We start from the raw sequence: 16,514 nt of genomic DNA, 5'->3' as shown, positions 1-16,514 counted from the left end.
GGAGTGCATATTACGGCTGCGGGTAACAAATATAACAAATCGGATGAACAGTATATATGGGAGCTATAGCTATATCTGAACCGATCTTCACCAACTTTGACATACTAGCTTCTAGACTAAATTCGGTCGTAAGTGCCCAATTCCATCCCATTTGGACAAATATTAGACGTTTGGTGCACAATAAAAGGTAAACCGGACGAAGTCATATGTGTGAGTTATATCCAAATCTGAACCGGTCTCGATAAAATTTAGCAAATGTATTTCTGAGCTGTATTTGATATATTTCCCAAAATATTGTTGTTACAGAGTGCATATTACGACTGCGAAGGACAAAAACAACAAGTCGGATGAACAATATATGTGGGAGCTATAGCTATATCTGAACCGATTTCGATCAAATTTGGCATGCTTATTTTCAGGCCTAATTTGGTTGTATGTGCAAATTCTATACTATTCGGGCTGATATTACACGCTTAGTGCACAATAAAAGGCAAATTGGTCGAAGATATATATGGGAGCTACATTTAAATTTTGACCAATTTCAATAGGGTTCGTCCTTGGGCCAAACAAATGATTTGTGCAAAATTTCACCTGTATAGGGCAATAAATGCAAACTGTACTTTGTTTACAAAAATATATGGACAGACGGACGGACTGACGGACATGCATAAATCGACTCAGAATGTGATTGTATGCAGATCATCAAAAGGAACTATGGGTCTATCTCGTTTCTTTTTGCCTGTTACAAACAAATGCACAAAGACATAATACCCTGAACACCTTGTGGTGTAGGGTATAAAAATGTGCAGGTAGGAAGAATCATCTGTCAGCAATTTAAAAAACTTCCCCCTAAAAATACCCCATTCCCATCGATGGTAGGGGTACATTTCTGAAACCCATATTTTTGGATACTTTTTAAATTGATTTTGAACAAGTAAGCAAAGGCTATAATCGTGCGGGACTGACCATGTGATACCCTACAACACTAAAAATATTGAAAGCCCCCTTATGTCCAAATACATTTTGGAAGATTTCGTTTTTGAAATGAGGTCATTGAGCCATACCCTTAGCTTTTTGACCCGGGGCCATTTGCCCAATATTTATGCACCCCGTCGTATTGTTAGTTATTCAAAACAGTTTCGCACGAAAGTTGTGGTCCATTTTACAGCTAAATATAATCCAATGGTCATCCAAAATGCTGGACTACTTCCCTGTTCTTCTCTCTTCTCATGCAAAATTCTGTGTCGATTAGTTGTCAATTGTGGTTTGCAGAGCGACTGTAAAATCAGAATTTTTTAATTTTTTGGTCCATTTGATGCCCTAAATGTACATCTTCAAAACAATAGGCTTTAATTCTGACTCTAACCCTACTCCATGGAAAATTTAGTGAGGATCGGACGATAATTATGACCTGTGTATAATACCAAAAACAAAAAAAAAACATAGTGTTGCGGGGTGTATTTCACCCGCTAAATATTGTCCACTTTGGTAGACTTCTGTACAGACCTAAACTCCAACTCCATGCTAAATTACGCATCGATTGGTTTACAATTGTGGTCTGTAGAGCAACAGAGCAAATGTGGAGAATGTTCTGTTTTTGGTAGATTTCAACCCCAAAGTATACTTCGATCATCTCCAAAAACAATAGGTTTATATTCTGACCCTAACCCCACCTCCATTTTCACATGGACAGACGGACGGCCGGACATACATAGCTAGATCAAATCAACTCGGCGAGATAGGAAGATCCATATATAGTTTTCTATGTCGGGGACCAATATTTCGAGGTGTTACATAAGTTTTGGCCAATCAATTACGCATAGTGTTGTGAAATGAGGAATTATTGCCAATATATGCAACCGTAACACTATATAACAAGCAAAAAAGCAGCTAAGTTCGACCGGGCGGAACTTTAAAAACCATTAACATTTGGAAGGAACTTGAAATTTTTCAAAATATATATATATATATATATATATATATATATATATATATATATATATATATATATATTAATTACGAACTTCAAATACAAAATTTGAAACGATTCCGGTTGCTGAAATCTTCAAAATACCGACTATCGGGAGGTACCATTATATGGGGGCTATACGAAAACATGGACCGACATAGCCCATTTACGAGCTTAACCTGCCTACTGGTATACTATGCATGTATGCAAAATTTTAGCCTTCTATCTCAATTCGTTCGAAATATAGCGTGCTTACAACAGACAGGCGGACATACAGACGGACATCGCTAGATCGATGTTCTTGGAATTTTACCCTGATCCAGAATATCTTTTAAAACCATATGGAAATACCTGCCCAACAAGTGGTCATAATATGGTTGATTGAACCGGTTACGGTGTAATATTGTATCTTTTAGCCCTCTATTCCATCTTTTAGCCCTTTACCCGGATTACCCTGATAATTGACAGGAATAAAATTACATTTCTGTCTGTTTATCATAACCCACATATTAACATAACAAAATATCTATAAATGGACCCCCTCTGGCCGTGGTATAGAACATAACACTTTTTTCATAATTTCAACTTTTCTATATTTATTACAGTCTATTTCTTGTGAGCATATCCACCATTGGTGGCGTACTTTGCGCCACCGAGCTCAATTTGACCTGATGTTTGACTAGTAAGTGTAGAAGCGGCTGTGGCTAGTTGGGATTGAATTTGAGCTGGTACGAAATAACTAAACGTTGGAATAATATAACTGAATGCAGAGATTCCACTTGGTTGGGGATACGCAGCTTGTGCAACCAACTGAACTGCTGGAGCGGCTACAGTTTGGGGCGCAACATTTGATGAGGCTGCCACCTGTGATGCCTGACCATCCTGATGATATTGCGAATGATCGCCGTGACTTTGATGGTGATGCGAATGATCTTCTTCATAATTAGGCTGATAAGAATCACTGGCACTGGCGGGTGCAGCATAATGATTATAATGGCTGCTACCAGCACCTTCATGACCATGATTTGTGCCAACATACACCACAGAATGACCACCATTGTGAACATGGGTTACAACAGCTGGCGCAGAGCCTCCACTGCTTAGTCCATCAGCGTATGAACCACCATGTGATGCACCATGACTTGAAGATGTAATTGCACTGGGCACACCATAACTGGTAGCTGGAGGAAGGAAGTGTTTGCTAGGCGTTGAACCATGATTTGAATGGCTGCTGCCATGACTTGAATGGCTGCTGCCATGATTTGAATGACTGCTGCCATGATGCGGTGGCAAATATAGTTCACTAACATCGGATCGTACAAAGGACGATGCTGTCAACAGGACAGCAGCCAAAAGAAATCTTTTCTGAAATTTAAATCTATTATGAAACCTCCATCAATAGCCATCGAAATGTCACTTACCATTTTGCTGGTATGCTTGATCCTAATAATTAAACGGTCCACAAGAAACTAAACGCCAGCTCGACATAAAACCATTTTTATACAAAAGTATAATTAATAAAATTGGTAATTATACATTGCGGTACATACCGGATGATGTGTCGCCTTCAAGTGTATCGATTTTCGAAAACATTACTTCCAAACCGGTCGTTCTTAAAGAATGGTTTTTTGCAGATGACTTTAAAAACATGTAAATAAAATTGAATTCAAATTATACCGAACAAACAAACCGCGAAGCAATCGCAACTGGTAAAGAAGGAATCTCCCACTAACTAGAAGTATATTAATTATTGGCTAATTTCAAACCCCTTGCTTCTTTCTGTAGTCGGTCTAAAATATATACAACTTTTATGGACTTTGTGAACGGTAATTCGAATAAACAAATCCCGGTAATTTTACCCAATAACTGGTTAATTTAATACTCTGCTTGCATAATTGCAATTGCAGCTACCTACACAAATAATTGAACATTTAATAATATGGTTTTTATGAGATGATGTGATTGTTCGTAACCCTACAATTGGAATATTTTTTCCGTCCTGCAAAATATATAATAATTTTTATACCCTCATCCATATGCTTATAGAGGTATATATCATTTGATACGGTCAAAACGTGCCTAGTCGAAATAATGGTTTTAGAACCTAGGTCTCTTTGGACCAAATCCGTTTCATTTGGAGTCGATCTAGCGATGTCCGTCCGTCCGTCTGTCTGTCTGGCTGTTGCGCACGATAACTCTCGAAGGGAGTATCCGATTTGGTCCAAACTTGGTATATCGTAATATTTTTGTCAAACTTAGATCGAGTTCGGAGATTTGCAACATCGGCCCACTCCTTCTGGTACCTCCCACCGAAATTTTGAATAATTACAACTCTCATAAAATGTGATGTAATAGTCCGATTGTCTTCAAATTTCACACATCGCAATATTTATATTAATCCAAGGTCTGGTGTTAAGATGGAATATATCGGTCCACTTCTTCAGCTACCAGACCAACAAATGGTCGAAATTTTCAAAAATATATATTTTTTGCACAGAAAATTGACAATATCGGTCCGCTCCTTCAGGCACCTCCCTCACAAATGCTCAAAATTTTGAATATCCATGAAGTTCACAAAAAGCGAAATCAACATCCGATTCCATTCCAGACATAGTATATCTAAAATATTTCCACCAACACAAGAAATGTTATAAAGATGGTAGAGATCGGACCATTTTGCTAACTGTTCCACATGTGGTGAAAAAGATTTGCTATCAGAACTTGAGTCGAATCGCTTCAATTGAAGATAACATTGAAACATTTATTCGTGAGATATCGGCCAAAATGTTGGAAAAAAATTGCCGAAATTGAACCATTCTCTTGATTAATTGAGGCGGTCAACATTTGCCTGAAATATTCTTGTAACAGTAAATTATATGGAGCCTACTATCAATTCAAATAAAGATTTCGTGCAAATGTTATTTTATATATTGTTGTCGTTCACTGTAAGTCATACTTGGCATATATGCTGCTTACTTGCAACCTTGGAGTAAGGTGGCATCTCCTTTCTCTTAATAATTTTCGCAGTCATTGTAGTCATCTGGCGATCCTTTTTTCTTTTACGATCCTGAGACAGTAAAAAGAGGGCTCAGAATCATTTTTTAAGTAACCTGTTCTGCTGCCACATTGTTTTTCCGATTCACCTCTGCGTCCCGAAAATAGAAAACATAATTTGCGTTTTCGCCTAAAAGTATGCTCTTGACTTAACTTTACAAACGATGTTGGTTAATATGTAAAGAATGCATGAGACAAAAATACTAAAGTCTAAGATTTAATCAGTAAAACAAGGTCAAAAGTCGAGTGGGCCGACTTTATGATGTCCTACAGTACTATGTATATTAAGTAGAGCTACCCGTTACAAATAAACTTTTATATTGGGAATAAATGTGAAGGGTGTCACAACAATTATGAACCTTTTTAGAATGTGTATTAAAATTCTAGAGCAGAGGGAACTAATATATGGATTAAAATCAGAGGAAACTAACATATGGATTTGAATCGATTTCCACCAAAAGAGGCATTTGTACCTCATGTACCAAATAACATTGCTATAGAGTGCATAATATGACTATGAGAAAGATTACGTTAAACAACAAAATAACTAGTTAAGTTCTCGAACTTTTTATACCCTCCACCATTTCGAAAGTAAATCAGGTAAAAATATGTATCTTACTGCCAAAATTCTAGCATTCGAGCAGAATAACGTTGCGTTGCGTTTGTGTCCATGTATCGATAAAACATAGCAAAGGTATTTCTGGGGTAAATCTGACATATGGTATCAAATATTACTATTGTGGAAGGACGTAAGCCCCGGATGAAACATATATGCCGGAGCTATATCTAAACCGATTTTCACCAACTTTGAAGTATTTGCTTCTAGACTCTATTCGGTCGTATATGCAAAAAAACCACTCCACTGGTGCTGATATTAAACGTGCACCAAATCTGATATCGGATGAAGATACATATTGAAGCTATATTCAAATCGGGACCGATATTGATCAAATTTGTAATAGGTATTTCTGAGCTGTATCTGATATCTGGTACCAACTATCATTGTTGTGGGGTGTATGTTATGAACACCAAATCGGATGAAGTTCATATATGGAAGCTGTAGCTATATCTGAACCGATTCATCAAATTTGAAGTACTTGGTTCTGAACTGAATTCTATGGGATATGACTGAATCCATTTCATTTGGACGAATATTTCACATATGGCGCACAGTAAAACTGATATCGGAGAAAAATATATATATGGTAGCTATATCTAAATCTGAGCCGGTTACCACCAATTTCAATATATTATAGATTGAGCCCATCTACATTTTTCCCGGTGAAATCGCTTGGTATATAGTCTTGAAAAAACCGTAAAATCGATTGTACCGATTTCCTGCTTCAGCGGTAATTATCTATCGTAGTTTTAAATACCAAATTTGAAATTTTTTGAGAAAAATGTGTCTAAAATCACCAAAATATCAAATAGTCAAAAGTACTGCTACATGGGTGATGTAAGCAATAATGGGACTATTCCAGCAGATATATAGTGATCTACTAGTGACAAAATTCACATATGTTCAAAATTTTAGCCTTCTATCTCAATTCCAATAATTGTGTGTGAATACAAGACGGACATCACTATTACCGATTTTCAACTTCAAATACGAAATTTGAAAAAATCCGGTACATAATGTATTTGAAATCATCAAAATAAGAAATGTCGGGAGGTATCGAAAACGTGGACCTGCATACGAAATTTCTTGCCATAGGCTGTAGTAACCATTATGAACTTCAAACACGAAATTTGAAAGAATTCTGGTCTATAATGTCTCTGGAATCATTAAAATACCGAATTTTGGGAGATACCGTTATATGGGGGCTATACGAAAACATGAACCGACATGGCCCATTTACGAACATAACCTGCATAATACAATCTTTGTAGGGTCAAACATGAGTATTTCGAGGTGTTACAAAGGAAGGACGAAGTTAATATACCCTCCATAGAATGGTGGATGGTATATATAGGGCCAATTTTGGAAGACCCATTCTTATTTATATTTTTTTCGAAACAAAATTGAAATTTTATTTTGGTGTTGAATTAAACTATACAAAACAAAGCAAATTATTTATGTCGCAAGTAATCGGTACGAGTATAATAAGTAGCGGGACGAACATATGTTGTGGTTACCGGAGTCAATGGACGGACATATTGGACGACTGGAACTGATGCAGCCTGGACAAAGGTTCTGGTAACTGGTGCAGAGACTACAGCAGGAGCTACTGGAACAGCAGCTGGAACAGAGTAACGAACAACTGGTGCAATTGGAACGGCAGCTGGAACAGAATAGCGAACAACTGGCACCGATGCAGCCCGTAGAAAAACAGCAGCGTTAGCGGCGCCAACCAAAACAGCCAAGGCAAAAATTGTGAATTTCTAAAAGAAATAAATTATTATTACATATGCTGTTTTATTTTTGAGCTCGATAAATTACCATTTTGAAGGCGGCGTAAGCTTTGAATCTTTCAAGGAATTGATGCCTACTTGAGTTTTTGTTCTACTTTTATATGTCAATCATGAGATGCTGAAATAAATGTAAAATGTATCTATTCGAATTCTATATCATTCAATTTGTTACATTTTTAATTGAATATGTCATCGAATTGTAATAAAATAAATGTTATAATTGATTTTGTCACATTACGTTATATTTATTCCATTTAAATTCTATAATGAGGCCAACCAACGGTAGCTGGTTTTGTTTTGTCATAATATGTCAAAAATATTTAATTTACTGATTTCCAATGAAGGTCTAACCGGTAGGATCATATTTAATTTTTAACTGTTTAATTTCTCATTTAATCCTATAACATCATATCACGACTAGCAAGTTCCATCTACTTCGTCAGATTTTTGATTCGTTACAACAGCTCATGTTAGGCCATTTTAGTACTCAAAATGTGCAATTTGTACAGTTTGGCAACATTTCTTAATCAAAACTTTACACATCGTTATAAATTTTCAGACTCTGAAGTCAAGTTTTTTTCTATTTTTTGGCAAGAATAATGGGAATATGGCTACCTTTGACAACAAAAAGTCTTCAAAGACCTTTCATTTTCAAGTTTACCAAGAAGGATATTTACCACACGTCTCCATGTGTAATCCCTAGAAACCATGAATGACCTCAATATGAAATTTTAGAATTTCAATCCAATACCAGATCTAATAACATTTAATACGTATGTTCAACACAATCTACATCTTTCCGTAGTTGACACCATGGTACAATAAAAAGGTAAGGTAGAGCTCCCAGCTGATTACAATTTTTTTTCTAAGTGTGCCCGACTTCTGCCATTTTTATACCCTACAACACTATGTGTTGGGGGTATTATAAGTTTGATTGGGCCTAAAATTATGTAACACCTCGAAATATTGATAGGAAAGTATATATGGATCTTCCTATCTCGCCGAGTTGAGTCGATCTAGCTATGTATGTCCGTCCGTCCGTCTGTCCGTCTGTCCATGTTAATTTGTAATCACTCTACAGGTCGCAATTATTTCCCGATCTTCACGAAATTTAGAATGGAGGTGGGGCTAGGGTCAGAATAGAGCCCTGTTTCTTTTGGAGATGATCGCATAATATTTAGGGGCCGAAATGGACCAAAAACTGATATAATAGACCATATCTTTTGTGTTGAAAAAATTCAAAATTTTTCATTAAACCGCGAATATTTTAAATCCCGGCAAAATCACAAAGCCATGACAAGGTTACTTCTGATCTTTACATTGATGTTAACATCCAACAAAACGGATATATAGCAAAATATGTGCGATATATATGTCTATCAAAGAAGATATGCTTGAAAGATCTCTTATATGTCGAGAATGGCTGAACTGATTTCGACAGTTCTCATTAATTCAGAATAGCCTCTTGGCAGGAAAGAAAAAACGTCTAAAAAATCGCATAAAAATATCTCTCTAAAGATGAAAATATTGATTTTGTCAAATTTTCTCATATTTTTTTTTCAATTTTGTCACATTTTTGGCATATTTTCATTTTGAATTAAACATTTGGTAATATTTCTACAGCTAACAAAACTAAGTAGTTAGGATATCGGGATATCATATACAGATCGCATTTATGGCCCGATGCATACGAAATTTTGCATGGGGATCAGATGAGGGTCAGAATAGAAGCCTACTCTTTTTGAAGATGATCGCCATATATTTAGGGGTTGAAATGGACCAAAAAAACTGCAAAATTGTCAGCAGGTCGTAATTATTACCCGATCCTCACGCACATTTGAATGGGGATTAACGGGCATTGCAAAAGCCATGCAGTTTTGGATGGCCATCCAAAAATATTCAATGTGTGAAATAGTTTGCCAACTTTTGTAGACAAAATACGAAAATGTCCATTCCAGTGACTTTTTGGAGAATTCACAAATACAGGAAAGACGCACTTCCGACTATTTCGTTAACGCTGATTTCGTTGAAGAATATAGTCAAATGTCTGTATCTCATATAGATGCGCTTCAGTCAAAAACCACTAATAAATGTTAATCTTTTGCCACTTCTGAGAGATTATAGGTCTTTAGGAAATATTGGTTCCAGATCTAGGAAGACCATTTACGTGCAACATCTTCCAATAAATTGGAAATGAGCAAATTAGTTAAAGTTGCTATTATTCGAATATTAGAGAACGAAACCTGATAGTTTTCTTTTATTATTTGTCACAATATCTTGTGGAATTCTTTCGAGTATCTCGCCTATATAAACTGTATCGTTTATTATAGTGTTGTAGGGTATTGAACGGTCGGTCCCGCTCGACTGTAGCCTTTGCTTACTTGTTTGTAATCACTCTACAGGTCGCAATTATGGCCCGATCCTCACGAAATTGAAAAGGTCAGAATAGAACCCTATATCTTTTGGAGATGATCGCATAATATTTAGGGGTTGAAATGGACCAAAAACTGAAAAAATCCTGATTTTGCAGTTGCTCTACAGGTCGCAATTATAGTCCGATCGAAGCGAAAGTTAGCACGGGGCTAGAGTTTAGGGTTGGGCAAAAGCCTTCCAGTTTTGGTGGTCATTGTGTAATATTTAGGGGGTGAAATAGACCATAACATTTGTGTTAAATAAAAAAAAAAATTTCCATTAAACCGCGAATATTTTTAATCCCGGCGAAATCACAAATAGACGAACAGGTCATTTCTGACCATTTCGTACATTCCGATAGTAAATATATCGGATATATATTGCGAAATATATACAAAGGAAGGGGATGTTAGCTAGAATGCTTATATCTCAAGAACGGCTGGATCGATTTTGACAAATTTTGTCAATTCAGAATGCCCTCTTGGCATAAAAAGATAATATGTAAAAAAATCCCATAAAAAGATGCCAATAATGATGTCAATATAGATGATCGACTCTTTATCAAAGATGTCCGCAATATATTTAGGGATTGAAATGAACCAACAACTAAAAATGTTCCTGATTTTGCAGCCCTTATAAATGTTATAAATAAATAGCAATTTTTGAACAATTATGATACGTATTTGCAAAACCACTGCTAGATCTCAACATAGACCTCAATATCAAAATTTTAGAATTTCAGCTCTATTCCTTCAACCAAAGCAAAAGTTAGTAACATTCTTCTTAAAAGTTTAGTAAACATTTTACCTACATTGACCTTAATATAAAATGTTAGGCTGGCACCTCTTTATTTCCCCCCCAATGTCCCTATCCCTTCACCCAATACCAAATATAGTACCATTCAGTACTTTTCGTACAATTATAGTACACCTTTCAGAAACCACAAACATATGTCCAGGCTATAAATGAACAACGACCCTAATACCAAATTTCAGATTCCTAGCAATGCCAAATTGTACCAACTATAGTACTATTTAGTATTTTTAGTGGACTTGTAGTACACATTTCCAAAAACACCTCTTCATCACAAAGATACCACCAAACAGGTAGCCCAACACCAGCATTTCAAAATTTCATCTTCTTGCGTCCACACAAAACCAAATTGTACCGAATTTAGTACCACTTAGTACAGTTCTTATACTAAATACACATTTCCAAAACCACCTCTCTATCACAAAATGTACCATCAATAAGGACCCCAATACAAAATCTCAAATTACCAGCTTCATCCTTCTTCAAATATCTGAGATAATACTATTTAGTACTTTTAGAATATGTTTCCAAATCGCTTTTAGTGCGTATTTCCAAATCGCTATGTGTCAACCACATCCTATAGACTACTTCCAAATTTTAGACTTCCAACTCAAACCCTAGTAAGAATTATCAAAATACCGGATATCGGGCGGAGCTATTATATAGAAACTGTGGACCAATATGGACAATGTTCTGAATGTTCTGAATTGGGATACACCGGTCCACAATTTGGTATACCCCCTATTTGACGATAGCACTGTGCAGAGGTTTTTAAAAGGTTTTGGCCATATTTTCGAATGAGATTGGAGTACGTCAACTCTGTAGAATACATTTTCAAAATCGGTTTACATTTGGTACGGCACTCAGTGACGTCTAAATAATTGTTCTAAATAATTTAATTACAAACAAATACCAACCCCATTTACATGTACGTCTAAGAACAAATATTTAATTAAGAGAATGTTGACAAAAATAAAATTATAATTCCATGATATATTTACGTGCAATTACGTAAATTATGCAAAATTTCTTACGTAAAACAAAAACAATTTCACTGTCGAAGATGCGTACTGAAGTAATGGATTTGTATAAAAGTGAGATAGGCAATCCTAAATGATATCAGTTACTTGCGCATTTTCAGCAGCTCTAAATTTACAAAATGGTAAGATATTAAACAGTTACATTGTGGTATAAAATAACTTCAATAAATCGCAATTATTTCAGAAACTCACAATTTTTGCCTTTGCCCTTTTGGCATCATCCGCCTATGCTACTGTCTTCTATCCCGCTGCATCGGTACCGCTTGTCCGTTATTCTGTTCCAGCAGCACCCGTTGTTCGTTATTCTCTGCCAGCCGCGGTGCCAGTAGCTCCTGCCGTAGTTGCTGCTCCTGTTGCCAGAACCTATGTCCAGGCTGCATCAGTTCCAGTGGTTCAATATGTTCGTCCATTAACACCAGTTACAACAACATTCGTACGTCCCGCCACATACTACACTCGTACAGATTATTTGCGTCATAAATAATTGATTTAATAACGAAAATGAAATGCGACTTTTAAATAAAATGCTATTGTTGCTACAATAACAACAAAAATAATTTCTTTTTAAAATGTTCCAAGTATATAAGACATCTATGTTAATAAGAGCGTAAAGTAATTGATTGACTGACTCATTCATCGGTTGATTAACGCCCAGACGAACGGCTACAGCTAGAATCTTGAAATTGGTTAGGGTCACTCTTGGCCCGAAGGTGTCACGTATGGTTGAATTATTTGACATTCGTACCTAGAGTGTACGAAAAGAACTTAAATGCACTACATTTGGTACAATTTCGTATCGGTTAGAGGTAAAAACTTGAAATTTGGAATGAGAATCAAGATTGAGGAGTAGGGTCGATGTCAGGAGGAAGTTCTGGAAGTATCTATATTTATAAAAGAGGAAAAGGTTCGTATGTTTGTCATTTGTAATTTATGGACTCGAAAACCGCTGAAAAGATTTTCCTGAAAATGTTCAAGTATACTACAACATCGGCTGAATCATAGGTTATATACTTTTTTGAAATTCCACTTGGAATTGGAGATATAGCATCAGAAACGGAGGTACCTCCAAAAATTTTATTTGTTATATGCACATATCTATTGATCGACTAACGACACAGTCCCCAACTTTGGAATGAGTGACGGGATTTCATCAGAAAATATATTTGCCAAATTGTATTGAATTCGGTTCAGATTTGGATGTAACTCTCATATATATTTTCGGCCGACTTCATGTAATTGATGCATTAAACATGCTGTGCACGCCGTATTCCAATGAAATTTGGAATGTGTGATGGAATTTTTCTAAAAACTTTGTTTGCCAAATTATATTAAAATCGGTTGAGGTTTGAATATATATTTTCGACCGGTTTCATGTATTTGATGCACCTAACACGCTATATTTCTCTAATTTCAATTATATTTGGAATGTGTAATGGAATTTAAAACGAATATACATTTGCTAAATTATATATAAATCGGTTCTGATTTGGATAAAGCTTCCATATATATTTTCGACCGATCTCATTTTTTTGATACACCAAACATGATATGAATGTTCGATTTCAATATAATTTCGAATGTGTGACGGGATTTGATCTGAAAATAAATTTGCAAATAATATTGAAATCGGTTCAAATTTGGATATAGCTCTCGTATTTATTTTTGGCCGATCTTTTCGGCAGATATGCACAAAACACGATATGTATTTTTGATTCCAATAATTGCAACAGAAATGTCATTTAATTTCAAAAGATTGCATTTTCCTACACGTTTGGCTTTTGATATGAAAGCCAAATCTTAACCTATTTCTAATTAATTTGTCAAATTTCACATATTTGATCCAACAATGCGAATAATCCGTTGTAAAGTGGACCGAGCCATGCCCAACTGCTGAGAACGGCGTTTTTGGGATGTTCTTGGGGACCTCTCAACACTGCCTCGTACGGCAGCGATATTCTCGGCCGATCGCCTGGCCTTTTCGGATTAGAAAGAGCCTTACCAGTCGAAAATTTTTCGTATAAACGCTTAATGGTGTTCTTAGAAGGCGCACTTCTCACATTTTTTAATGTTTCAAAAGCACGTTGAGTTTTCACAATTGACTTCTTGTAAATTTCAAATATTTCAGAGCGTTCGCGTGGCGTGTATTGGTTCATGGTAAAAATCTGCTTGGACTGACGCTTCAAACGCGGTATGTCATTAAGCGATGTGACATCTCTGTCAAAAGTTATGGCGTTGCCAGATGGGTCCGTCGAATATGGGCAACCCTGTATTCCGTTTGTAACTCCTCGATGTACCCGATCAAACAGAGTATGTATATTCTTTATTATCAGCGTAAAATTCTAAGTCGGTTAAACTATGTCCGTCTGGCTGTCGGTTTGCTGTTGTAATCACGCTATATTTTGAACGAATTGATATAGATGTCCACAATTTTGCACAAAAGTATATTTAGCCAGTAGACAGGTTAAGTTCGTAAATGGGCAATGTCGGCCCACGTTTTCGTATAGCCCACATACAAAGGTATTTTGATGATTTTCTCGACAATATTTATCGGAATTATTTCAAATTTCGTTTTTGAAGATCTTAATGGGTTCTGCAATCTATGACATAAACTTAGTTATGCAGGCCCACATCTTCGTAGAGCCCCCAAATAACGGTACCTTCCAATATTCGGTATTTTTATGATTTTAGAGACATTATAAATCGGAATTGTTTAAAATCTGGTATTCAAAGTTCATAATGTGTTAGTTTCAGGAAAACAACATTATAATCATCAGTCTTATTAAAAGATTTTTTAACTAAACATTTCAAATTAAAATCTCAAACTCCCATTTAAAACACAGTGTTTTTCTATTAAATTTTCATTTGTCATTTTATTGTTGAATTATATTTCAATCGGCACGCATTAAACACACTTATTTGTGGCGCAAATAATCGGTACGAGTAAAGTAAGTAGCTGGACGTACATAAGTTGTGGTCACTGGGGTCAATGGGCGAACATATTGCACTACGGCCGGGGCCACAGGAACTGCAGCTGGAACAGAATAACGAACAAATGGCACTGACGCAGCGGGAAGCAGGACAGCAGCATAAGCGGATGATACCAAAACGGCGAAGGCAAGAATTGTAAGTTTCTATAAAATAGGTCAATTCAAGGGATTAAAATTCAATTAATACACATCTGCTTGAATTTAAATCTTACCATTTTTGGGATCTTAGAAGTTTTAACTGTTGAATGTAACTGTTAGCAGATGTTAGCGTTTATTCTACTTTTATATGATTGCATTGTAAGAAAAGAATATGCAATAAAAATAAATAAAAAGCTTTAATTGCTGTATTTATTTTGATTTATAAATTATACTTTGTTTAATTGAATCAAAGGATTTGGATAATTTATTAAAATGTGTCAAAATAACATTGTCAACAAAATATCGAAAATATTGGCTTAAATTAAATTTGTTTTAATGAAATCGCAACCTTAGATAAATGTTAAGTGAGTAAAATATAATGACCTCATACCTTAAATGGGCAATTATTAAAAAGCTATTTAATAAGAAGTAAATAAACTTGTTGTTTTTGTTAAATTTTTGTATTGTCTCTCTGAAACACTGTGCAACACAAAAAATAATTACAGAAATCCAGCATATAAATGCCCGTCATTGGAAATCTCTCCAGCTCCGAAATATAGCAGATTGATACAATTTTTTCTGATGTATTTTATTTATTCTAAATGACCCCTTATTTGGTTATGCCCCATATAACTGGCAGTTTGCTTTCTCTGTATGTAGAAATATCCTTGGCATGGTGTATTACGACAGTAAATTTCCTGTACAGACCCACTTGTTTTCTGTTGTCGTGCTGGGCCGACCATGTGATACCCTACAACACTACAATATGTGAAATGCCCCCTTATGTCCAAATCCATTAGAATATTTCGCATTTAAATTATGTCATAGAGCACTACCCAGATATTACTCTTAGCTTTTTGACCAGAAACATTTGAACCCCTATACATTTTGCGATCATCTCCAAAAGCAAGAGCCCCCTCTGTATCTCCAAATTTAAGTAAGTTCGACCGGGCCGAACTTTGAATACCCTCCACAATTTGGAACGAATTTGGAAATAAAATCCTTAAAAATTTTTGTTAAAATTTTAAATATACCAAATATAGCGGCTATACGACGTGGACCTACATAGGCATGTTTGTCATTACCATATTTGAAATAAACGGTGAATAATGTAGCTAAAATCATCAAAACATCGTATATAGGGAGGTACCGTTATACCGGAGCTGTGCCAAGACCTGGACCAGCATAAACAATTTTCTGTCATAGGCTGTAGCATCCATTACGAACTTCAAATACGACATCTCAAAAAATTTCGGTGGGTATTGTACCTAAACTCGTCAAAATACCTAATATAGGGAGGTACTGGTATATGGGGCCTACACGAAGACCTGGACCTGAATATACAATTTTCTGTCACAGGCTGTAGTTCCCATTACGAACTCTAAATATTTAATTTGAAATAATTCCGGTGAATAATGACGCTAAAATCATCAAAATACCAAATATAGGGAGATACCGTTATATGGCTATACGAAGACGTGGACCTGCACAGACAATTTTCTGTCTTGGGCTGTGGTATCCATAACGAACTTCAAATACCAAATTTGAAACAATTCCGGTTAATAATGTCGCTAAAATCATCAAAATACCGAATATGGGGGCTATATGAAAATGTGGACCTGCACAGACAATTTTCTGTCTTAGGATGTAGTATCCATTTCAAACTTCAAATACTAAATTTGAAACAAT

The 16,514-nt window shown here is 35.8% G+C and overlaps 3 protein-coding genes across 4 annotated transcripts; 1 reads left to right on the top strand and 2 right to left on the bottom strand.

Annotated features, from left to right (window-relative positions):
- Nucleotides 1-2,537: 2,537 nt before the first annotated feature.
- Nucleotides 2,538-3,527, bottom strand: LOC105261694 (protein roadkill). 2 transcript variants are annotated; one of them, XM_059119025.1, is made up of 3 exons: nucleotides 3,391-3,527; nucleotides 3,252-3,334; nucleotides 2,538-3,209 (listed from the first exon to the last, which is right to left on the bottom strand). In XM_059119025.1, exons 1-3 carry the CDS (start codon nucleotides 3,391-3,393, stop codon nucleotides 2,576-2,578), a joined length of 720 nt encoding a protein of 239 aa, XP_058975008.1. In that variant the 5' UTR covers nucleotides 3,394-3,527; the 3' UTR covers nucleotides 2,538-2,575. The 2 variants fall into 2 exon arrangements, with proteins under 2 accessions (XP_058975008.1, XP_011291634.1); XM_011293332.2 differs by having other exon boundaries at nucleotides 2,538-3,334; nucleotides 3,391-3,526.
- A 3,543-nt stretch (nucleotides 3,528-7,070) lies between these two features.
- LOC105261699 (cuticle protein 16.5) lies at nucleotides 7,071-7,568 on the bottom strand. Its single transcript, XM_011293341.3, has 2 exons — nucleotides 7,464-7,568; nucleotides 7,071-7,405 (listed from the first exon to the last, which is right to left on the bottom strand). The coding sequence occupies exons 1-2, from the start codon at nucleotides 7,464-7,466 to the stop codon at nucleotides 7,094-7,096; spliced, it is 315 nt and encodes a 104-aa protein (XP_011291643.1). The 5' UTR covers nucleotides 7,467-7,568; the 3' UTR covers nucleotides 7,071-7,093.
- Nucleotides 7,569-11,767: 4,199 nt separating this feature from the next.
- LOC101900720 (cuticle protein 16.5) lies at nucleotides 11,768-12,257 on the top strand. Its single transcript, XM_011293333.2, has 2 exons — nucleotides 11,768-11,822; nucleotides 11,885-12,257. Exons 1-2 carry the CDS (start codon nucleotides 11,820-11,822, stop codon nucleotides 12,182-12,184), a joined length of 303 nt encoding a protein of 100 aa, XP_011291635.1. The 5' UTR covers nucleotides 11,768-11,819; the 3' UTR covers nucleotides 12,185-12,257.
- The last annotated feature ends 4,257 nt before the right edge of the window (nucleotides 12,258-16,514 follow it).

The sequence above is a fragment of the Musca domestica genome, unplaced genomic scaffold (genome assembly GCF_030504385.1).
Source record: "Musca domestica strain aabys unplaced genomic scaffold, Musca_domestica.polishedcontigs.V.1.1 14, whole genome shotgun sequence".
Taxonomy (NCBI): domain Eukaryota; kingdom Metazoa; phylum Arthropoda; class Insecta; order Diptera; family Muscidae; genus Musca; species Musca domestica.
Note: the sequence above shows the minus strand (reverse complement) of the source record. Positions and strands in the feature narration are given on the sequence as shown.